The 23,598-nt window shown below is 64.0% G+C and overlaps 1 protein-coding gene across 1 annotated transcript; it reads left to right on the forward strand.

The window, feature by feature from the left end:
- Positions 1-24: 24 nt before the first annotated feature.
- On the forward strand, positions 25-18,233 carry SPPL2B (signal peptide peptidase like 2B). The gene is given in 18 exon segments (XM_027582547.2): positions 25-173; positions 5,421-5,540; positions 6,225-6,407; positions 6,794-6,883; positions 7,585-7,724; positions 8,052-8,194; positions 8,435-8,531; positions 9,351-9,467; positions 10,573-10,654; positions 11,310-11,384; positions 11,466-11,528; positions 11,620-11,719; positions 11,977-12,054; positions 13,402-13,562; positions 14,570-14,741; positions 14,744-14,889; positions 14,891-15,268; positions 15,271-18,233. Coding segments are annotated over 18 exon segments (2,376 nt in total). The 5' UTR covers positions 25-89; the 3' UTR covers positions 15,418-18,233.
- Positions 18,234-23,598: the final 5,365 nt, after the last annotated feature.

The following is a 23,598-nucleotide window of genomic DNA, read 5'->3' on the forward strand; positions in this document are numbered from 1 at the left end:
CGCAGAGCTCACAGGGCGCAGGCGCGCCCGGGCGCGCCGGGGCGTTGCTGGGAAACATCTGGCGACGCCTGCGGCTCCGACCTGCCGACATGGCGGCGGCGGCGGCGGCGGCGGCAGCGGCGGCGGCGGCGTTGGCGCGGCTCGCGGCGGCCTTCCTCCTCCTCGCGGCCCAGGTGAGGCTGCGTCGGCCCCGCCGGCTCCGCCGGCTCTGCCGGCTGCGGCACCCGGCCCCCTCTGCCCCGGGCCCCGCGTAAGCCCCGCCCGACCTGGCCCGGGGGCCAGCCTCGGGTTTGCGCGCCCCCCGCGCGGGTGGCCCGCGGGGCCGGGAGCCGGGCCGTGACCTTGCGGGCCTGTCCCCGGCCACTCTCTCTTCCCCGCCTTGTAGCCCTCCCCACCTGCAACGTCACTCAGTTGCGTCTGGGTCTGGAGTTTGGGAGCCCCCCTGCCTCCCCAGGCCCTGCTCCGTTCCGAGGTGTCCAACCGCCGCCGGCGACACCCCTGCCTGGCCGCGTGGTCTTGGCCAGGCGGCTGCCCATCTGCGAGCCTCGGTTTCCCCTTTCGCGCGATGTTAGCGCCCACGTGCGTGGTTGCGGTAAGCCGTCCAGCACGGCACCCAGTGCCTGGCAGTCTCGGGGAGCGGCCAGGAGCCCATCCCTGGAAGTGGGGTCGAATCGCCGCCCCATATTCTCTCCGGTGACCTTGGGCAAGGGAGGTCCCCCCTTTGGGTGGCAGTTGCTCATCTGCAGAAGATAGAGTACAGTGAGGACTGAGCGAGGTGATGCACATGGGGTGGTTTATGTGCAGCGTGCTCCTTCTTGGGCACTTAAAGTTAAGGGTCTCCGGGGCTAGCGGGGGGCTTGCCACCAGCCGGCTGATGTACCTACATTATCGTGAGCGCGTTTTTTATTTGCGGGTCCTCCCTCCCTCCCTCTCCCCTGGGTCATGCAGCTCTGGGAACGGTGTCCCTAACGTTAAGCCCTGCGAACGCAGCCATTCACCTTGACCTGTCCACCCCAGCCCACCACCTCTCTACTGTAGCCTCAGGTGGCTGGTGCTCTCCCACGTCCCCAGTCTATTCCTGACACAGCAGGAGTGATGTCTTTGAAAGTGTGTCAGGTCTTGTTGCATCCAGATGAGAGCCTTCCTGTGGCATCCAGTGCATGTGGCAGGCCTCTGTGGTTTGGCTGCTTGGGAAGCTTCCCCTCCTTTTCTAGTTTGCTGAAGGCATTCTGGTCTCTGGTCTTCCCCGTGTCCCTGGAATGCCCCTGGTCATCTCTCTGGTCTCAACTCAGTTTTTCCCTCCCCCACCCCTGGAGAAGTTCCCTGGGCTGCCCCTCCCCCAGCTCTTGGCTGAGCCCCCATACCTCCCCCAACCCTACTCCCTCATTTTCCTCAGCAGTCTAAGCAAGTCAAGGGTAGGGACATTTTGAATGAGAGCAAAATGACAAGTGGACACAGGGTAACGGGCGCACCATGGAGGGAGTGACCTAGTTTGCCTGGGAAGGCTTTGTGGAAGCAGGGGCACCTAAGGGGTGTTCTGAAGGATGAACAGGAGTTTGCCAGGTCTCAGAGGCAGAGGGAGGGTGCTGCAGGTGATGAGCAGCTTGAACAGGGGTGAAGGTGTGAGAGCTGATGACTTATTTTGAGCAGGTGAGGAGTCCACTCTGGCTGGTAATGCAGGGTGGTATAATGCTTACACCCTGAGAAAGAGGACACCCCAAAGGAGGCCCTCAGGTGCACTTGAAGGGAGCTGGGGTTGCCCCTTCAGCTGAAGGGAACAGGGAGGGGGCAGCAGGAGTGGCTCCTCGGAAGAGGGTAAAGGGCAGGCCAATCTGTGGCTTCCCTGGGCTGGGCTGGGCAGATCAAAGGCAGATGGTGGAAGGCTCGTGGTGCTCCTGGGCAGGCTGAGGGTTTTGAACTTTGTCCTGTGTGCAAGCAGAGGACGGTGTCGGAGCATGTGATGAGAGCACTTCAGCTGGTTCTTCCCAGAACAGAGCCCGGGCCTGTGTGTTTGTCTGCCCTGAGATAGGACAGGCGGCATTGTGGTGGGTGGGTGTGGTTCTTTGCGGAAGTTTGGGTCCCAGTGCCTGAGAATAAGACTAGTTTTCCACTGCCTGGGACGCTGCTAGTGGGCAGCCCTGAACTCCTTTGCTACCATTTTGTGACCCTGGGAGAGGGATTGCCCAAATATACAGGTCTCCCCAGTGGCCACAAGATGTGCACATAAAGACAGTGGTGGAGGCTGTCACTCAGCAGATCTGAAGTCACGTTACTGCCCTCCCACCCCTTTCCTCCCTTCTCCACTCCGTCACCTGTCTCCTCTGCCCCTCCTCCACCCTCCCCCTCCTCCACCTGTCCCTGCCCCTCATCTGCCTCAACATCTCTTTCCAAGCTTCCTGGGTTCTTATTTCTCCACTCTCTTCTAGAATTTACCAAGTCTTAGAAAGACGGCTGCTTCCAGCCTAGACTCATTAGCTTTTCTTAAACCGCCTGAGGTGGAATGCCTGTATGGTCTCCCCGAAGCATGGTTTCCCTAGAAGTTCCTGAACCCGCTTGGTGATTGTGATGTGTCAGAAGGTGGCCTGTCTGGTAGTCCCAGTGATTTCTGGCTCTCCAGATTGGGATGGGCCATGCTAGACTGAGTAGCCCTGGGTCCTTTTGAAGAACTTCTGATCCCTTTAACTCCATGGGGGAGGAAACCATACTCTGGCATTTGACATAAAACACAGGCTGATTTCCTAATGGGAAGCTGGTCGTGCAGACTGTGGGGAGAGGGGTCCGTGAGGTGGGCTTCTGTGCTCCCAAATGACCTTTTTAAAGAGAAGCAGCTTCTGTGCATTCCCCTTTTACACAAACGACACTTTTCCCCCACAACCTGGATCCCACAGAACAGGGGTCAGCAGTGTCCTGAAAAGGGCCAGACAGTGAGTATTTCTGGCTTTGTGGGCCACATGGTCTCTGTCGCAACCACGCAGCCCTGCAGGAGTCCTGAGAGCGGCCAGAGGCCCTGCATACAGGAATGGGGCAGCTGTGTTCCAATAAAACTTTATTTAGAAGCACAGAAGGTGGGCTGCATGAGGCCTGTGGGTTGAGAGATCCTCTCTTCCCCACCATGGCCCATGGTAAGGAGGCGCCAGGGGTTCTGAGCTTGGGGTGACCCTTTGGAAGGGGGGTACAGCCAGGTAGAGCACTTAGGGCCAGGTTGAGGGGTGCCCTGGGGGGGCAGTCTGGTGGAGAGAATGGAAGAGAGGACTCCTAATGCCTCTGGTGGAGGGAGTGAGGGGCACGTGAGGTGCCTGGAGGTTGGCCAGAGCAGGTGGAGGAAGGGCGCGGCCTTCGTGAGGTGCTCTAAGACCCCTGGTTGGCCTCGGGCAGCATCCGGCCTTGCCCTCACGAACCTGCGTTCTGGGAGCTCAGTGCACAAGCATGGCTTCCCCGCACACCCCCAGCAGTGCACGAGGCGTTCGATGCCTCCCTCGAGGCAACGGGCCGCGGTGTCAGATCGGAGGTGCCCGCTGGAGGAGCGGTGGCCGGGGACCCTGGAGAGGACCAGGGCGCGCCCCCCCCCCCCCCCCCCCCCCGCGCCCCTGCCCGCCTGCCTGCCGCGGGGCTGGGATGCCCTGGGGCCTCCATGCTGCCGCCACAGCAGCGCGACCAGGGTGGGGTGAGAAGCTCCTGGAGTGGCCGGGGCCTTGCTGAGCTTCCACCGATGGTCTGGCCGAACGGAAGCCAGTCACTGCCCCAGGCCTGGTGTCGGGGGCCGCGGTCCATCAGGAGCCTCGGCCCAGTCAGCTGCACGCTCTGCCCCCACGGCGAGGCGTGCGTCTTGCGCCCGGATCCCATCAGGCATCTGTGTCAGGCAAGCGGCTCTAGGTGTTTGGCTCCTTGGCAGATTCTTGGGGTTCCAAGGAGGGGGTTTTCCATCTTAGTCTTGAGCGTTTGCAGCCTAAGGAGAGCACAGGCTACAGAAGCGTGGGCCCCAGGAGCCCAAGGTGCGCAGAGCAGGCTTCCGGGCCAGATGTGCAGGGCTCCCTGGGGGAGTGGTGGCTGGACTGGCCCCCTCGGCTCCTAGCACCGGGCTTCTCTCCTGAGACACCCCCGTCCCTCAGCAGGCCCCCAGGAGCTACTCAGACTTGGGGTGAGCCTGCCTAGGGGCAGAGCCACCAAGACCTGGGCCCCAAATGCTGTGTGACCTGCTGTTGACGAAATCCAAGGATAGAGGCTGTGCTTGTGGGGGGGCCCTTTGCCCCAGCCCGAGCCCAGGGTAGGGGAGGAGGTGGGAGAGGGCCCCCTGCACTCCGGTCCGCCAGCCAGCCAGGCAGCGGCTCTAGGGAGGGGTGCAGTGGTTCAGGCAGGAGATGTGGGGGAGCAGGGACTGGGGACACCTTTGTGTGAAACAATGGCTTTTCATGGAGATGAAGCTGGTGTTCAGCAGAAAAGGTGAGAGTCAGCCCCTCTGCCCCAGGCCCCCAGCCACCCCACTGTCCTTGAGGGTCGTCCCGTGTTCCGAGAACTGTGGGTCCTGCCCCTGTGCCTCGCTTTGAAGTCAGACAGAGCTTGCTGGGTCCTCCTGACCCTCTGGGTGTGGCCCTTCCCGAGCAGCCAGCTGCCCTGTGGGGGACCATGACGCTCTAGCTGCCCCTTCCTCCTTCCGGGAAGCTGGGGCTCGGTGGGGAGACAGGCTTCGCTGGCTCGGGGTTGTGGGGAGCGAGCTGTCCGTGCCCTGTTGGTGTCTGCATGGCTCTTCCTCCGTTGCAAAGTCTCAGAGTTCCCAGCCCCAGAGCCGCCCGCCCTGCAGACTGCCTACTTCCTGCCACGCCTCCGAACCTGGCGGTCGGTGCCCCCTGGGATCCCACTGGTCTGTGCCTGGCAGGGGCCAGTCATGTGACCCAGGCGCCGAGGTTCCCCTGGAAAGTGAGGTGTGGCATGAGGGCCCGGAGCCGGCTGGCCTCAGCAGTTAGTGCCCGGTAGGTAGGCTTTCCAGGAGCCTGTGGGTCAGGGGCAAGGAAGTTTGCAGGCCTGGCAGGCCTTGCCCTGTGTTCCTGGCCTCCAGCCACCACCCAGTCCTCGGGGTGGATCTGCGGGCTCACCGTGTCCTCCTCGTGACAGAGCCATGGGGTTTTCATTCTCCCTGTGCAGTCAATCCTGCGAGGGCCCTGTGAGGTGGTGCTGTCCCAGCCGTGGGAGCCACAGGGAGGGGACCTCACGGGGTGCAGTCAGCACCCGGGTCTCCCTGGGGAAGCCCGTTCCCGTGCTGGCTGCCCTGCCTGGTTTTCTCCACCATAAGATGTCTGTGCTGGTGTCCCATCTGTCCCGTAGGAGGGAGGAAACCAGCCTAAACCCTGGGCGGGGGGTGTCCTCGTTTGGCTCAGACCCTGCTGCTTCTGCTGAGCTCTCTGACCACTGCCTTGTCACTCCAGGTGGCCTGTGAGTATGGCATGGTGCACGTGGTCTCCGAGACAGGGGGCCCCAAAGGCAAAGACTACTGCATTCTCTACAACCCACAGTGGGCCCACCTGCCACATGACCTTGGCAAAGCGGTGAGTGCCCGCTGGGGCCCTTCCTCATGAGGGTCTTCCCCCTGGGGTCTTTCCTTGTGGGCCTGGCAGGCCTGGAGGTGCTCTGGGGCGCCCCCTCTGGACTTGGGGTTGGGTCTGTCCTGCTGACTGCCACCCCTCCGCTCCCCAGCCTGGTCCCTGGAGGGGCGGCTAGACATCTCCTCTTGCAGGGAGCCTGCTGGAGGACAGAGGAAGGGCCTCAGCTGCGAAACCAATGTGGGGGTCGCACTCCAGGGGCTGCCGGGGTCTCAGATGGCTTCTCTGGGCCTTGGCTTCCTTGGTCAGAAACAAAAGATGTCCAGGTGTTGTGGAGGAATGGCCCCCACCAGGGGCACTTGCCAAGCCCCCACACCCTGGACCAGGGCTGGCTGGCAGAGTGGTCCTGAGGAGTGAGGACCGGCCGCATGTGGCATGGCGTGTGGGTGATTCTCACCCTGAGGCCACCGCTCCCATCCGCTGTGGAGGCAGGGAGGGTCTCCCAATGGGCCTCCTCTGAGCACTCACCCGCCTCTGTCCCTCCTATTTGCCTTGCACTTGGGGTGTGTGTACGTATATGCTCGTACATGTGTGCGTGTGTGTGCAGGGGCGTGTGAGTGTGTGTGTGCGGGTGCCCTTCCCCCCCGTTGACTTTTCTAGATCAGCTGGTGTAAGTGCCACGTTCCCCAGTCTCTCCTGCAGGTGCGGGACTGGACGGCCTCCGTGCTCTGCTCTCCACCCGACCTCCCCGCCAAAGGCTTCAGCAACCAGATCCCGCTGGTGGCGCGGGGAAACTGCACCTTCTATGAGAAAGTGCGGCTGGCGCAGGGCGGCGGGGCCCGCGGGCTGCTCATTGTCAGCAAGGAGACGCTGGTATGGCCCCAGGAGTTGGCTGACTGTGGCGACGCATCGTCTCGGAGGGGCCGTGTCCCAGAGCAGCCCTGGGGGCTCTGTAGGGTTGTCTCCTATAAGGCCTTGGGGCAGAGCTCTGGGGGTGCCTCCTGAGGGGCAGGTGGCATCCCAGGGTAGATTGGCACCTAAGCGACCTGACCCCAAGGCTTAAAAGTGAAGAGAGAGCTCCTCCTCCCCCAGTGGGGAGAGACAGACAGACACACGCCGCACACACACCCCATCTCTGCCCCCCCCACAAGTGGGCTGGCCCTGCGGGCCCTGCGGTTGGGGGGCAGCCTGTCTCTCACCCCAGGTGGGCCTTGGTAAACCGTGCCATCATTCCCGCACCCCCTCCTCTTGGCCCCCAGGTGCCCCCAGGAGGCAACAAGACACAGTATGACGAGATCGGGATTCCCGTGGCCCTGCTCAGCCACAAAGACATGCTGGACATCTTCAAGGTAGGGCCTCCTGCCCCCTCCAGTCTGCACCTGGTCTGGCGCCGTAAGTACCAGGTGGGCAGGGACCCAGGAGCGAGGCTGCCCACGGGGGGCTGGTGGGTGGGTGGTTCCTGCCACACTCGTCACCAGCTCCCCGGGAAAGCCTGGTGGTGCCACAGAGCAGCGGGAACAGAGAACCGGCCCCAGAGGTCAGAGTGCCCAGGGCCTCTCTGCCACGCAGCCACTGGGCACTGGCTCCCCGGCCGGCCGACCCTGCCCACGTCTGGCCCTGTCTGACCAGAGGCCCGTGTTCACCCACGGTTTGGGGAGTCGATTCCGGAGCCGGCAAGCTTCCAGACACAAGCAGAACGGGAACGTTCGGTCTTTGTGGGAGCGTCTGCACGTTTCCATCCTGACTGCAGCTTCCACAGCTCTCCCCAGCCAGCCAGACGCTTCCCAGGCGACGTGCCCTGTTCTGTGTGTGCACACACGTGTCCAGGTTTAGGGCTTGTGTCTCCACACGTGCACGGGCCCCTCACCTGACCTCGTGGGAAGCTTGTTCTGCCAGAGTTGATTTCCTTGGGGTGGGCGTGGTGGGTGAAGGCATGGGCTTCGGGGGTCCCCCCGAGACAGGCTCTCCCTGGGCCTTGGCTCTCCGGGGTGGGCTTGGGGACAGGGGACGGCGGCTCCAACCTTGAGCCCTGGTGCGTTTTCTGAGGCAGAGTTTTGGCCGAGCAGTGAGGGCAGCGCTCTACGCCCCCAGCGAGCCCATGCTAGACTACAACATGGTCATCATCTTCATCATGGCCGTTGGCACTGTCGCCCTCGGGGGCTACTGGGCCGGGAGCCGGGACGTGAGGAAGTGAGTGCGCAGGGAAGCCTGTGGCGGGGCCCGTGCTGGACGGGGTCGGTGGGCGGCCCCGGCGCTCTCCATCGAAGTGGCTGTGGCTCTCGGGGGCCGGGGGCCCGCCTTGCGACCCCTCACTGCCCAGTCTCGTGAGGTCCCTGGGGTCGGCCTGATGCTCTTGTGGCTGACAGGGCAAGGACACGCAGTGGGCGTGGGGGGGTGCCCCTTGGCCCTGCCGCTGCCTGCGTCGTGCCGTCCCTGCCTGTCCCCACCCTGTCCCCGGGGCCCCTGGGCGCCGTGCCAGCCGGCAGGGTGTCCCCCAGCCTCGCCTGTGCCTCCCAGAAGGTACGTGAAACACAAGCGGGACGACGGGCCCGAAAAGCAGGAGGACGAGGCCGTGGACGTGAGCCCCGTCATGATCTGTGTCTTCGTGGTCATGTGCTGCTCCATGCTGGTGCTGCTGTACTACTTCTACGACCAGCTCGGTGCGTCCCCGGGGCGCCCGGTCCCCAGTCCACCCGGAGAAGCTGCTTGGTTGTGGGGTGAATGGGGGCCGCCGTCCCTGGCCCAGAGGAGGAGGCCTTTGGGCCGGGAGCCGTCCCTCCTGTTCACCGGGTGCTGGCCACCCTGCCCAGGCGCACAGCCGCGCGGAGCCCTTCCCGGGTGCGGGGTGGGCGGGGCACCCCCGGCGACCCCTGCCCCTCAATGCCCGCCCCGCTCCGCAGTCTATGTGATCATCGCCATCTTCTGCCTGTCCTCCTCCACGGGCCTGTACAGCTGTCTGTCACCATTGGTCCAGAGGCTGCCATTTGGCAGATGCAGGTAGGCCCCCGTGGGCGGCCCCCGCCCGGCCCGGCACCCACGGCTCTGCTCGCCCCAACTCCGTTGGCCTCCCATCTCCTGGTTCCTGAAGCTCCAAGCTCTGCTTGGACGGTGCCGAGAACGCCCTGCCTGTCCCGTGGCCCCGGTCTGGCACGGCGTGGGCAGGCATCCCACGCTCTCTCAGCGCTGCCCGGGGCTCCCGGCTTCAGGAGCAGGGCAGAGCAGGGCAGAGCAGGGCAGAGCAGGGAAGTGGGCGGTGGTTCTCCGGCCTCCCTCTCCCTGCTTCCCATCCCGTTCCAGCTCAGGCCCAGTGGGGACAGCGTGGGTGCTTGTCGGTCCCAGGCAGGGGTGGCAGGGCAGGGCCATGTGGGCGCAGGCGCTGCTGGTCCAGGCCTGGGCGGGGGCGGGGGGCTCACCTGCCAGGGGCCTGGTCTGGTTCTGAACAGGCCGGCGGCCCACCGCCGAAAAGTTTAGACGAAGACAGATGGGTGCTCAGAAAGCTCGGCTTGTGGGGTGAGGCCTTTTCAGGCTGCTGTCCAGGGTCAGAGGTCAAGGGACTGCAGCAGGCGGGCAGTGGGCTCCTGTGGGCAGGGCGCTAGCTGAGGTCTGCCCACGCCTGAGTGCTCACCCCGGCTCTGCTCTGGTCTGCCCTGGGGGACCTCCCTTCTGGAGACGCCATAAGGCGTGGAGATGGATGTTAATAGGGAACGTGGAGCGGAGGAGGGGGCAAGGCAGGGTGGTGGGGCAAGGGGTGAGGTGACCCCCGGGTGCTGGCGGCAGCGAGGAGCCGGCTGCCCCTGATGGCCGCCCCGCTCCCAGGGTCCCCGACAACAGCCTGCCCTACTTCCGCAAGCGCCCTCGGGTCAGCATGCTGCTCCTCGCACTGCTCTGCCTGGCCGTCAGCGTGGTGTGGGGAATCTTCCGGAACGAGGACCAGTGAGTGCCACCCCCTCTGCGGGCTGTCCTCAGACGCACCCTGGGCCTCGGCCCCCCCCACCCCCCCGAGGCTGCGAATGTGGGCCGTGTGGTGGCCCGGTGCTGCTGCCCGCGTCCGGTGTCACCGTGTTTGTCTGGCTGCCACATGAGCGGCGGCGATCGGGATCTGGATACGAGATGCCGCCAGCCCTCCTGGCCCCGGGTGCCCCGAGCACGTGTCCTCCAGGGCGCCTCAGCGGGGCCCGGTGCCCCAGTGCAGGGAGGCCTGGAGGCTGCAGGGCCCCCCCCCCCCCCCCCCCGCCGCCACCCAGCCCCTCTGACACCATCTGGCGCTCCCTCTGAGCTTCTTGTGAGGCAGTCAGCCGTTCTTGGCTGCGCTGCCGCTTGGAGCCCCGACAGATTTAATTGGCAGAAGGAAAACGTGAAAATATTTTGAGTCCTTTGTACACAAAGAGAACGGGAGCTCTCACAGTTAGACTCAAGCCAGAAGGCTTGCTCCGTTCTATAAAATTAGAACAGGCCCTGTTCCCACCGCGTCTGGGCGCCCACTGGCCGCCTGCGAACCTTCTCTTTGTTCTTCACGGCCGCCCCGCCCGGGAGAGGCTTTCATCCTGGTTCCACAAGGGTGACCTGGGTGTGGGTAGGGGCGAGACTGCACACGGCGAATGTGGCCCTGCGGTGGCGGCTCCCTGGTGGTTCTGGGGTCACACGTTTGCCTCTGCGTCCCCTCTGCCTGTCTGTCCCTGAGCCCCTGTCTCCCGGGCTGAGAGGTGGGGTGTGGAACCTGGCTGGGCAAGAGTTTGACTTTTCTAAATCGTGTAAAAAATAGTTTTAAAGAGAGATTTGAGTCCAGTAGCTGCACGACGCCCCCGTGCCCGCCCCATGATGTGTGTGTGGTGTCGGGGTCGGCAGTCGCTGCCCCACCTGTGCCCAGCGCAGTGAGGGGCCCTGCCCGCCCTCCTCGGGGCCCGCACCCGGGGCGTCACAGCATGACGGGTTCAGCTGGGCAGGGACAGCTCGGGAAACTCTGGCAGCTGAGGTGGCTGAGGAAGGAGTGACCGCTGGAGCCCCTGCCCCGGCGGGTGACCACCACTCTGCCTTCCAGGTGGGCCTGGATCCTTCAGGATGCGCTGGGCGTCGCCTTCTGCCTCTACATGTTGAAAACCATCCGCCTCCCCACTTTTAAGGTGAGCGCCCCGAGGACGTGGGGCCGTGGGCGGCGGCGTCCTGAGGGCCTCCTCCATGTCCGTCACGTGCCTCAAGGGGCTCAGGCCTGCCCTCACCTGCTTGTGCTTGGGCGTCCCTGGCCCTCCGTGGGCAGCATGGTCTTTGTGCCTCGGTCTCTCCCGCCGCCTCCCCAGTGACAGGGCTTAAGGAGCCGCTGAGATCTGCCTCTCAGCATGGCAGCCACGCCAGTGACCACCAGGCCGTGAGGAGGCCCGGAACCCTGCCCGGGGGCGGCCACTCTGCAGGGGTGGGGGGGGATGTTGTTCATATGGGCAGGCGGGTGCGGTCGGCGGCCCCCAGCCAAGGCCCCAGGCCGTCATCCCCAAGGAGGAGCACGCGGGGAGCCGTGACGGGCTCAGCACCCCACGTCCACAGCGACCGGTCACACAGCGTGTCGCCCGAGCCCCACGCCTCCCAGCTTTTCCATCCCCCAGAAACCTCGCGAGCCTGACCTCGTGGTGCTGGGGACGGGACTGGGTTTGCACAGATGTCCCCTCGTGGCTTTGTCCCAGCGGCACATCTGAGCCTTGTGAGGGGGCGGGAGGGTTGGGACGCGTGCCGGGGTCCGTGCGCCTGCCGGCGCCTCGCGCGGCCATCAGGACCTCGCCTCCCTAGGCCTGCACGCTGCTGCTGCTGGTGCTGTTCGTCTACGACGTCTTCTTTGTGTTCATCACGCCCTTCCTGACCAAGGTGGGCGCCCCCACCCGTGCCCCGCTGCCCCAGCCCCAGCCCCGCGCTCCCTCCTCTCTGACGCGGCCCCCCCTTTGTTAGAGCGGGAACAGCATCATGGTGGAGGTGGCGACCGGGCCCTCGGACTCGGCCACCCACGAGAAGGTATGTAGCGGGCCCGCGGCCGGGGCACTGCCGGTGGGGGGCGGGGGTTGGGGCGGTCCTGGAGCCTGCTGCCCCCTCGCCACCCCCCCAGCTCCCCATGGTCCTGAAGGTGCCCAGACTGAACGCTTCGCCGCTCGCCCTATGTGACCGGCCCTTCTCCCTGCTGGGCTTCGGGGACATCCTGGTGCCAGGTACTGGAGCACGCCGCGCCGGGGTGGGTCCCCGGGGAGTGTCAGGCCCGGGCGGCCGGCGGGTGCAGACGGAACGCAGCAGGCGGGGGCGGGCGGGCCCCGGGCTCCCGTGCTGCTCGCGGCTGCCCTTGGGGCGGGTCCCTCCTCCGCACTGCGGGGTCTGCGCCTGGCCGCCGGCTCGGTGGGCCGGCCGTGTGCAGGAGCAGGGACGGCGCAGGCTCTCACCCGCGCCCGGCCCACGCCCCTTCCCCCCGCAGGGCTGCTCGTGGCATACTGCCACAGGTTCGACATCCAGGTGCAGTCGTCCAGGGTCTACTTCGTGGCCTGCACCGTGGGTAAGCACCCTCGAGCTCGGCCCCGGAAGCGGGCTCGCCTCGCACCCTTCTTGCGTCCCCATGACTCTCGAGGTCGTGTGTCCTTCCTTGTGTTCTTTTGTCTTTCTTGTATCCTTGTTTCCCGCTCGTTTCTCTGGTTACCAAAGCCATTCACGTAGAAGTGACCTTTTCTGTGGAGCCGTGATTGCTTTTAACGTTTTGCAAACTGATTGGATTGCCTGCCTCTGGTCAGCCCTCCAGGAGGAGCCGCGAGCTCACCCGGTGGCGCTTGTCAGTGTGCACGTGTGCTCCCCCCCCAACCAGGCGGGAAGCACTCTGACCCCCTCGTGCGTGGGGCGGGGGGGCAGCATGCCTGGGCCCGGCAGCCAAGCCCGGCAAAGGGGAGGCCCCAGGACGACCCAGGCTGACCTTCCGGGTGCACTTCGGGGTCGTCACCGTCTGCCCCTTCCCGCCCTGGCTCCTGCAGGCGCGGGCATGCCCCCTCGTTCCACTCGCCGTCCCTGAACCTCCCCTTGGGCCTTGCATCCTCGCGATGGTCCTTGAAGCGCCGCTGCGGGGTTCTGTGTGAGACCCTGTTTGTCAGGTGGTTTCTGTAGTTCCTTGTCATTGAGACTGCACACCTTTTATCGGCAGCAAACACCTTTATTCCTTCGTAGTTGGCCTCTGTTGAACCACTTCTTTAGGACGCGGGGTAAGTGTCAATAGCGCTCTGCCCCCGGAGCGCCAGGTGAGGACCAGACAGGAGCCACGGGTGGAAGTAGGTGCTAGAGACCAGCCGTGAAGGTTTGTTTTCTCGTAGCTCCTTCCTGAGGTACCCCAGGTCGCGATCAGGACGGGGAGCCGCTGTGTTGTGTGTGAGTGAGCACGCCGTGTTCGTGCCGGACAGAGAGCCGGCCCCCTCACCCCTCACCGCCTCCCCGGCTGTTTCACGAGAGCGGAAATGCCCTTCTGTACCACCACAGGCCACTTACCGAAGTTTGGATTTCCTGATTTTGTGCATACGTTGCTTGCGTTCAGAATTGCCTTTCTACTTGAAGGCCTAGAGACCGGGACAGTCAGGCGCGGTCACAGGCCTTTCTCTAGCGGCCTCTCTGGGTCCGGAGCCTGGGCCGCGCCGCTGCCCCACTGTCGCCCCCGCCGGCCTCATGCCCGTCCCAGCGCTGCAGGGCGGGAGCGTGCGTCCAGAGGAAGCCGGCCGGTCCGTGCGCGTGCAGCCCTCCCCGTGTGCCCCCTGTCCGGCGCTCCACCTCCCCGGTCCCGGGTGCTCCTCGGTCCTGCTCCGGCGTGCCCGCGGCGGGGGTGCGGGGCCGTCAGCCGAGGTGACACGCGGCCCGTCTCTCTCCGCAGCCTACGGCATCGGCCTCCTGGTGACGTTCATGGCGCTGGCCCTGATGCAGCGTGGCCAGCCTGCTCTCCTCTACCTGGTGCCCTGCACGCTGATGACAAGCTGCGCCCTGGCGCTCTGGCGCAGGGAGCTGGGCATGTTCTGGACGGGCAGCGGCTTTGCGGTGAATACCAGTTTGCTATGACTGTCTGCGAGCAGTAATAACCCAATAAGCTCTAACTAGAATTACAGTTGAGTAAAACCTCCCGGTTTCACGACTAAACCCCACAGCCTGTGTCCCGTGGTCAGTGTTTCCCTGTCCCCACAAGGTTTGCTTTGCTGTCATGTCCCTGTGGCTCTGACCCTCCGGGTGTGGCTTGAGCACGGTGCCAGTCCCAAGGGGCGGTAATACCCCATCGGATTGGACCTTGGCTTCCGGCTGTTCCCACCATCAGGGACGCAGTGCTGAGCTTGAGGCCCCGGAGCTCCTCTCCAGTGTGGGCTCACGGCGCTCATCTTGGTGCTGCTGGTTTTTGCACCAGAAGAGGAGGGGACTGGAGGCTTCTCTTACCGTAGCATCATGCCTTCGATGTGAAAGCACGAGGTCTCGTGTGTCCGCGCCCCAGGCGGTGCTGACCTTCTTCCGCTGCATGTCAGTGAATCATGGGAGCTCCGAAGGGCCCTAGGCATTTCCCGAGTGTGACCCGGGGCCCCCAGGGTGGAGCCTGTTGAGCTTGTTGTGGAAGTTGAAACGCGTCATCTCCATCCCGGCCTAGAGACGCTGAACGGAGCAGGGCTCCAGGGCACCCCATTAATTAACCAGACGATGTAACCCGGTAATGGGAATTTTCGCCCTCCCCCGGACCCTCGGGGAAGCACCCCAGCTTCACTGCCTACCATCCTCAAAGGGTCTCAGTCCCAGTGAGCGCTGGTTTTGCCACAGAGCAGGTAGCTTAGTTCTGGAGGGTTCAGGAGGTGGGGAACGAGCCAGACACGTCAGAGTTAGGGTTTCTGCTGCAGCTGGCCATCCCGTGGCCCGCCTGCTGGTGGTCGTAGGTGGTCCCAAGGGAAGGTGGCTCCTGGGCCTGGAGCTGGACCCTCCGGGGATGCTGACTCCTCCGCCCTCCCACCCCAGGCTGTCCCCCGGGCTTTGCTGACCAGTCCCACGCCTGACTGCAGCCTCTCTTACAGAAGGACCTACCTCAGTCTCCTTGGGCGCCATCTGCAGCCGAGGACCCGCAACCTCGGAAGGACTCCGCCACCGGCCTCCCCCAGCCGCCTCCAGGCGAAGGACTGGCCAAGTGCCCCCCGCCCATGGAGCAGCCCCCAGAAGTGTCTGCGCCCGAGGAGACCGGGGCCAGAGCACCCCCCCAGGAGCCCGTGAGCCCCGCAGGCCCCACCCCCGAGCCCACGAGCCTGGTAGGCGCCTCGGCCTAGGAGGTGGCGTAGACTCTCGGGCCCTCGCTGCTGCCCCACCACGCTGAGAGACCCCGAGACTGGACCTGCCCGGCCCCCCCCAACTTGGTGCTCCGGTCTGGCCGATGCCCCTGCTCTTCCTCCTCCTCGAGCCGAGCCCAGCTGCAGCCCAGACCCTCTCCAGCTCCGCTCCCAGCTCACGTGGCTGCCGCGAGCCCCTGCCCCACTCTGGCCCACGAGGTCACCATCAGCGTCATGCGAGCGCCCAGCTCCACGGTCTTGCCTGTCAACTCGGTGTTTCCTTGGCAAGGGCAGGAAGCTCCCCCTCCGACCGCCCACGGCTGCAGATCACCCACATTTGGTGCTTACCACGCTGCCGCTTCCCTCAGGTTGTTGCCCGCACCGCGCTGGGCCAGACACTGGTCGGCAGAGCCCCGTGGTGCAGCCCGGCTGGTGTGCGTGCCGCTGGCTGGCCGGGGCCAGACCTGCCTCGGGGTCGGCGGGGGCCGCGCAGGAGCCTCTTCCGTCCGTCTGGGCCGCCCGCATCTGTGCTCCAGCTTCGCCGCCTGTTAATAAACGGCCACGACTTGTTGAACTCGGGTGGTGTCGCCTCTTGGGTCTGAGTCTCTGGGACGGCCCTCGTCAGGGCAGCCGGGCGCCCCGTCCATGGGGCTGCGTCCTTCCCGTCGGCTCCGTTCTTTCAACTTAGAGGGATTGGGGGGGTGCCCCCACCCTCCTCATGACATCTGCACGCTCCCAGCCCCACCCCAGCCCGGCCTCTAGGGACAACACTGGCCAGGCGAGCGCAATTTTTGCGCTCCACCCGGGAACTTCTGGAATGTGGAGAATATTCTGGAACTGGCATTTTGTCTTCTACCTCACTGACAGGGTTCTCCGAACGTCACGACGGAAATGCCGCAGTAGGACTGGCCGCGGGGCAGCGGCCCCCACACCGTGGCACGCGCCGGTCCACGCAGCCTCCAGACTCAAGCCCAGAAAGCTGTTTCCACCGACGTGATGTGAGGGCACAGATCCCCCAGCCACGCGGTCCCAGCTCTGTCCCCTGTCTGTCTGCTGCTCAGTTGCAGACAGCAGGCACGGGATCAACCATGATCCATTCCAAAAAATACCAGCGCCAGACAGACTCACACACAGCCTTTGTTAGCCATGCTGCTCTAAGAAGAAATGATGTTTATTCCAAAAAAAACCAAAAACGTCTCCCACCTGTTTGTGTGTCTCTTAAAACAACAGGTGACCCGGGAGGGAGACCAGCCGGCCCCAGAGAGCCGCCCGACGGGGAGGCCAGACCGGGGTGCAGGGTCTGAGCGGACCGCCCCCACACCGACCTGCACGTCCCTCTAAGCCATTTTGTACGTTTTGGTGTAGGAGCCAGAATCTCTCCGTTCTCCGTGTTTGACAAGCGTCGGGGGATCCGAAGGCGGATGTTCGTTCCTGACGTTTCTGTGTTCCGTCTCTGCTCGCTTCTGTTTGAATCTTACAATTAAACGCAGCTTTTGAGAGCCGCCGCTCGGCCCTCATCTTCTCCGCGGTGTGGCCCCGGCCTGCAGGGTCGGCTGTGCTGAGGTGCCGGAGCGAGTCCACAGCGGCCGTGTGGGGCTGGGGTCCTGATTCGCGGCATGTGAGAGTCAAAGGAAGCCTGGCAGCCTGTCGCGGGCCCGTGGACTTGGTGTGAAGAGCTAGCTGGCCGGCGGCTGGGGTCTTCCGGCCACAACTCGTTGGCCCTGCTGCTGCAGCCACGTGACACAGCATGTGGCACACTGGCGCGGCCACGGCCAGGACGCTGCCGGACACGGAGATATGGAGTCCTACGTGCTTTTCCCAGGTCATGAAATAGCCTCCCCTGGATAGTTTTCACCTAGTCAAAAAGGTGCAGCCCTTAGTGAGCGTCTGTGAAGGTCGCCCGCCCCCCCCCCCCCCCCAGCAGCCCTGCCAGCCCCGGTGGTGGCCACCAAGCTCTTTGCGGGAGAGAAGGCGTGTCTCCACGGCCACTCCACTAGGCTGTGTGGGGCCGACTCCTCCAAGACCATCCCGAGACCAGGTGCTCAGCACTGAGCACCGAGGGTCCCCAGCCAGGCCGCAGAGCCTGGGGGGCTCTGGTGGGTGCACCCCTTGGCCCACCAGCCCTGCTCGCCCTGGACTGGTGCTGGGCCGTGCCTTCGCGAGGGTGGCGAACGCAGCGGGTGCCCAGGAGGGGTGCCCCACACGCTCGTTCTCACGGGGAGGGGTAGCGCAAGTTGGCGCCGGGGAGACTGAGTTCCTGCTCTGCGGTGGGGCACAGCTCTGCGTGGGCGTGGGACCACAGAGTTGGAACGGTGCTGTGAGGGCAGCGGTTTTCTTTTACTGGGTTGCAGAGCTTACGTAGTTCTCATTAACTGTTAACTGTTCCTTCCCTCCGTCTCTACTGAGCGCCTGCTGTGTGCCCCCGATTCCCCCTGGGGGTGCACGTGTGAGGCTCAGACCCGCTCTGCCCCGGGTGGCTGAACCTGGGGAGCTGGGGAGGGACAGGACACAGGTCCACTCGTGCCTCTGTCCTCGGGCGCAGGCAGGTGTCAGGGAAGGTACATGGGGCGGGCAGGTGGGGCCTCCGGTGGGGAGGTGAGCATGGCTGGTGGGAGGGCGGGGGTCGCTGGCCACATGCGGAAGGCATGGCCCATGTCACCAGCGGGTTGGGAGGCAAGAGTCCTGGAAAGAGCCCAGCGGTGGCTGCCCTGTGGGGAGAGGAGGGTTCCCCCCCCCCCCACAGTGCCCCAGCTCGGGGACAGGTGCAGCAGTGGGAAGAGCCCACTGGCTCTGGAGTCCTGGCTGCATGCTGGAGCCGAGTGACCTTGGTCGTGTCACTACCCTCCCTCTGGGGCTGAGCTGCCTCTTTTGCCAAAAGGCACGAGAGATGCTTCTGCAGGGCCTGCCTCGGGAGATGGGGCCACACGGCAGGCAGCTGGGGCCCGGAGGGATTGCTCCCTCTCCAGCACCGTGCTTGGCTCCCCGTGGCTTCTAGTGCTTCCCACAAGAGGACGTCCCCGCCTAGGCCTGAAGATGTTGCCACCGTTGGTGGTAAGACAGCTGGTCCCTGAAGGCAGTTCAGAAAATATCCCCAAAGTGTCTTGAGCGAAGATGATGGTTCTAATGAAGGGGGTGTTCTCCTGGGCCAGCGCGGAGGCAGTCAGTGGGGGGTGGGGAAGGCTGGGCTGCCGCGTGGCGGTGGCAGGTGCATCAAAACCGAGGCCAAGCCACTGCCCCAGCCGGGCCGTGAGAAACACACCAAACCCCAATAGAAGGGCATGGTGCGGACCCCTACTGGCCCTTCCCCGACGGCCCACGGCATCAAGATCGAGGGGCCCGAGAAACCCTCCCACCGGAGGGGCCACGAACACAGAACAAGTGCTAGGGAAACCGGGAATCCCAATAAAGTGTGGATGTTGGCTCATAATGTGTCGGTATTGGTTCATGGGTTGTGACAATGTTACGGCGCGAACGTAAGGTAGGAAACGGTGCAGAGGACCATCTTCACACCTTGACTGTAAACCGAAAGCTGTTCCACAAGTTTATTTTTTAAAGTATCGTAGTTATATTCACACACACCCCATGCCCAAGCTGTCTCCCCAGGGTCGGGACCCGGTCCGGGCTCACCTGCCCCGCGGGCTTACCTGCCGGGGCCTTGCCCTCCCACCACCCCCCCCCAGCAGGTGCCGAGGCCGCAGCGGCCCCGCCCCCGGCCCCGCCCCCCGCTCGCTGGCGGTGCGCGCGGCTCCGGCTCCGGCGGCGGCGGCGGCGGCGGCGGCGGCGGCGGCGGCGGAGCGCGGTGAGTCGGGCTCTCGGGGAAAGGGCCGGGGCGGCCCCTCTCCGCGCCGCAGCTCCCGGGTCGGGCAAAGCCGCGGTGTAGCCGGTTGGACGGGCGGAGCGGACGCCCCGGGGTGCGCGGATGAGGCCGGGCTGTCGCGTTCCCGGGGACCGGCAGGCGCTCCCATCCGCGAGCGCGGTTTCCCGCCCTGTGCCCGCTAAGCCGGGCGGAGCCGGGCCGGGTGCGGCAGGCCCCGGGGGTCAGAGCCGCTCTGCGTCCCCTGCCTGGCCCTCAGCATCCGCGGGCCCAGGGGGCATCCGTCTCAAGGGTGCTGGGGGCCACCCTGGGAGGGTGCGGTCAGAAGGCCTGACACTGGCGTAGGATGTGTGGCAGGAAAGCCAGCCTGGCACCCATGGCAGGCTGTCATCGGGGCTCTGCGGTCTTGCTTTGCCCAAGAACGGGCTGAGGATGGTTGGGCAGGGCCCTCTTCCTCCATCCCGCATCTCAGGGGCCAACGCCAGGCTCCTCGGACCCCACGGGCAGGGCGTGGTCTCTGGCGGTGGTCGGAGCTTTGGGGGCCCTGTGTTCACATCAAACACAAGCCCTCCAGCCCCGTTTAGTGTCCACTTACTGGGATTTGGAGGGAAAGCCTCTGGGCACCTGGCAGGTAAGTGGACTCGTGTTGTGTGCGTCTGCACCCAGGACATGGCCATGAGGGTGTGGGCCCCGTGGACCCAGGGCCTACACAGCCTGCCTGCCCGTGGCCCCGGCCAGGGTGGTGTGTGTGACCCCATGTGTGAGGTGGGGTGGCTGTGTGTGTCGCTGAGTGTGGGGCCGCGTGTGTGAGATCGTATGATTTTGCACGTGGTTGTCAGCGGTCGTGTGCCTGAACTCACTGGTCTCGTCTGGAACGTGGGGTTCGCCGTCACTCACGCGGATCTGACAGCTCGACAGCGGCAGTCGCCCGAGAGACGCTGCCGCACGCAGCCCTCTTGTCCCACCAAACCAGAAGTCGAGACTTGGGTGCCAGGCCGACGGCGGTGCGTAGTCGAAGCCATGAGCCCCCGCCCGTTCCGGCTCTGCGCCCCGTGCCTGACGGGTGTGTGCGTTGTGCAAAGTTCTCTCGTCTGCAGAATCGTGAGCGTTCAGGGTGTGCAGTGTAGAGCGTGAGGGGCTTTGGGCGGTGTGCTGGGCAGCCTTTGGCTCAGGCTGGGGGCTCCTCTTGGGAACAACCTGCGTCAAGTGGCCTGAAGAGAGAAAACCCTAGTACTCCCTCGGTCACTGCTGTCCGTGGACAGCTTGACGCGGTGGCCGAGCCGAGGCCCTGAGGGGGACCCGGGAAAGGCAGAGTGGACTGGCCGTGGCCAGGTGTGTCCCGCGCATGCCAGAGAAGGACAACAGAGGCAGGGGAAGCGGATGCGCCCGTCTGGGCTTCGCCCTCATCTGTGCAGGACCAGGAAGGAGAGGCAGGCAGGGTGCGCGTGGACGCGGCTGTGCCGTTCTGACCGAGGCGCGGGGCTGTTGCCCCGGGAGCTGGGCCTGTAGAGCCCTTGGTGCCCCACCTCTGCAGCTCGCCTGCCTCGCCTGGACAGCAGCGGCCCGTTTCGTGATCGAGAAGCCACCAGCCAAGTGGGGGAAACGTGCAAGTGTAAGAACGAACGGTGTGTGAGGAGCAGGGGAGGCGGAGACACAGACAGGGAGTCTCTCCAAGCCTCGGTTTCTTCAACTGGAAGATGGGGTGCTCGTGCCGCCCCTCCCCCAGGGTCCCCGGGAGGGCTGAATTGCCTAACGGGAGGCTGCGAGCCCCACCCAGCGTCAGGCAGGACCTTTCTGCGCGTGGCGGCCCCTCTTGCCATAAGCCCACCTCGTCTGCAGAAGCGGGGACGGGGACATGGCTGTCCCCAGCCGTGCATTTTAACACAGTCCGGGGCGTTGGCTCGCGCCTGCGTACAACTCTGTTTTTCCTACTTTACCCCTTTTCATTAAAAACAACAATTTTGGAATCACTTTAATTGCACAGATGGCACGGAGGGTCCCCGCACACCCCGCACCCAGCTTCCCCTGTGTGAAAGCCTTCCGGACCCACAGAACTAACGCTCTCGGAGGCCTCGTCCGGGTTCCCTGAGGGTTCCAAGCTCCAGTCTGAGACCCCGGATGCCATCTTAGGACCTGTATTAATTTTAAATTACACAAGTCGTTAAGTGGTTGGAGGTTTCTTTTTTTAATCTCCGAGTCTTTATCCGCTTTCCCAGGTACCACCCGTGTTTATCAGCTCCCCCGCCCGGCACACCGCGGGGTCCCCGACTCCCAGTGCCTCTGTGCGTGTTACTGACTAAGGGAGTACACGATATCATCACTGCAAATAGTTTTCTCACAAACACCTCTTCCCATGAAAACCTAACAAAAAGTCCACAGACAAAAAGGGAAAAAAAGAGCCCGAGCTTATTAAGTTTCCTGTAGGCTTGCTGAGTGATTTATTTCATGAAGAGGGGGCGGCAGGCGGGGGAGTTTCCTGGCGAGGCCCGAGCCCCAGCAGCAGGGCAGGAACAGGAGAGGTTGCAGGGCGGACAAGGGATGCCTGTTCCACGGGCCGAGTGGGATGCACGGGCCCGAGCGCCGCGGCGTCTCAGAGGGCTGGGGGGGGGGGTCCAAGGTGAGGAGCCCCTTGGGGTTTGCTGAAGCGCACAGTTGACCCTGCTCGGAAGCAGTGGACCCCAGCGCTCTCCTGCCCCTTGGGGAGGCTGCACCAGTGCTTCAACCGGCTGGTGCAAGCAGCCGCTGGAAGATTCGCGGCGGGCCCTTGGCCGCTGCGGAAAGGATGAGGGGCCGAGGGGCCTGAAGAGAAGGAAGCCGGAAGGGCCGCCAACAGCAACCTGTGGAGCCTGCGGGGAGAACGGAACGCCAGACAGGCCTGGCGCCTGCACAGTGCTGATCGGATGCAGCGTAGCCCGTTATTCCAGGAGTTAGCAGATTAAAGCACTTTTTAGGGACTCCTGGCTGGTAGAACGTGTGACTCCCGATCTCAGAGTCGTGGGTTCGAGCTCCACGCTGGGGGCAGGGTTTACTTAAAAAACAAACAGACAGACACACACGTCTGTCGTACCACGGTTTCTGTGGGTGATTCATCCAGGTGGTCGCGGCTCGGGGTCTCCCGAGAAGCTGCAGTGGGGATGTCAGGCTGGGTGGCCTCATGTAAAGCGTCCCCCACCCCCTGCCCACTGGAGCTGGAGGGGCCGCTTCTAGGCTCTGCACAGCGCCGTGTGAGCGTCCTCACGGCAAGCGGCCTCAGACAGCCTGGCGGCAGCCACCTAGCCCTCATGGCTGCCCTCTGAAGCCTCGGCCCATCGCTCTGGTACACTCCCCGTTAGGAGCGAGTTGTGGGGGCCAGTTCACGGCCAGAGGGAGATGAATAGGTCCACCACTGAACGGAGCGGCAAGTAACTGGGGACACGTGTTAGAGCTGCCACGTCCTGTGGCCGGGGGCCAGTTCCCCACTTCTTCCATCAAGGCACAGCCGGTCCCATCGGAAGGGGTAATAAATCAGTTGTTTAGTGCACTCCCTGCCATGTGGAAAATGCTGTTTACTTTCTCGTGGCATTTTTCCCAGCCGATTCTCACTCTCGCGAGGAGCTACATCCCAGCCGTTGCTGTGAAGCCAGAGCGTGGAGTGAGAGGACTGTTGTCTCGGGCAGGATGGAGTCAAAGAATGCGGAGAACATGCCAGTTGTTCTTTCCCTGGCTTCCACTTCTCCCAGAGGGACACACGGACGTCCAGGCTCAGCACCTTGGTGGAAACCATCCTGCGGTATATTCCCATGGGCGCAGCTTGCACAATCCAGGAAAAAACAGATGAAGCGGGGACGTGGAAGCAGGAGTGGAGGCATCTGCCATGACGATCTAGATAAGCACGGCAGGCAGCAGGCACCGCAGATGCAAAGGCCCTGGGGCAGGATTGGGCCTTGCATGTTTGAGGAGCACTGAGGAGGCCCTGTGGCTTGAGCAAGGGAGGAAGGAGGAGGATCTGAGGACAGAGAGCAGAGGATGGGTGGGATCAGTTCTCGCAGGCATTTCGCCCTCAGTGAAAGCCATGGGCAGGATTGAGCAGAGGTGGGTCAGGGCCTGAGTCAGCTTTTAGCTGCTGAGGATGGAAGCAGCCAGCTCTGCGACAAGACCTGGGTGGTTTAACTCAGGGCAGGCATGGCAGAAGTGGGCCAATTCTAGACATATTCTGGGGGTGGGGCTGGCACCACTTCCAGGGAGACTGATGACAGCTGTGGGAAGGGGTCACGTGGACCCCAGGGGTTTTGGTCCGAGTGATCACAAACACAGAGGTGCTGCCTGAGGTGGGGAAGGCTGTGGGAGAAGCAGGTATGGAGGGGCTGAGAAAGCTATAGGGGTCAGTCTGATGTGCGTCAGATCTGAGCAGCTTGCCAGCCATTGGGTTGCGGTCACAAATCACTACAAATGTAGTGGCTTGAAACAGCTCACATTTAACACCTTCCAGTTTCTGTGGGTCTGGAGTCCAGGCATGGCTTAGCTGGGGCCCCATGCTCAGGGTCACACGAGGCCGCGATCAGAGTGCTGGCTGGGCTGTGTTCTCAACCGAAGGCCAGACTGGGGAACTACTTCCAAACTCATTCAGGTCACCGGCAGATGAGGGAGGGTCTGGTTTGGTGGCCTGTCAGCTGGTGGCCACCCTCAGCTCTTACAGGCCACATGGGCTTCTCCTATATGGCCATGTACTTCATCAACCCGTGAGGGGGTTGTTAGCTCCAGAGTCTTACATCATGTGATAGAGTCATGACAGGGACATCCCATCACCTCTGTGGCATTCGAATGGGTAGAAGCAAGTCACACACACTCAGGGGGATGAGACTACTCCGGGCTGTGAACACCAGGAGGTGAGGGCCTGTGTGGTCACCCTGAGTAACCCAGAAGGAGGTCCCAGTAACAAGCTGGACCTGAGTCTGCAATTCAGAAGATGAGTGTGGCTGGGAGCTGGTAG

Source organism: Zalophus californianus, chromosome 1 (assembly GCF_009762305.2).
Source record: "Zalophus californianus isolate mZalCal1 chromosome 1, mZalCal1.pri.v2, whole genome shotgun sequence".
Lineage (NCBI taxonomy): Eukaryota > Metazoa > Chordata > Mammalia > Carnivora > Otariidae > Zalophus > Zalophus californianus.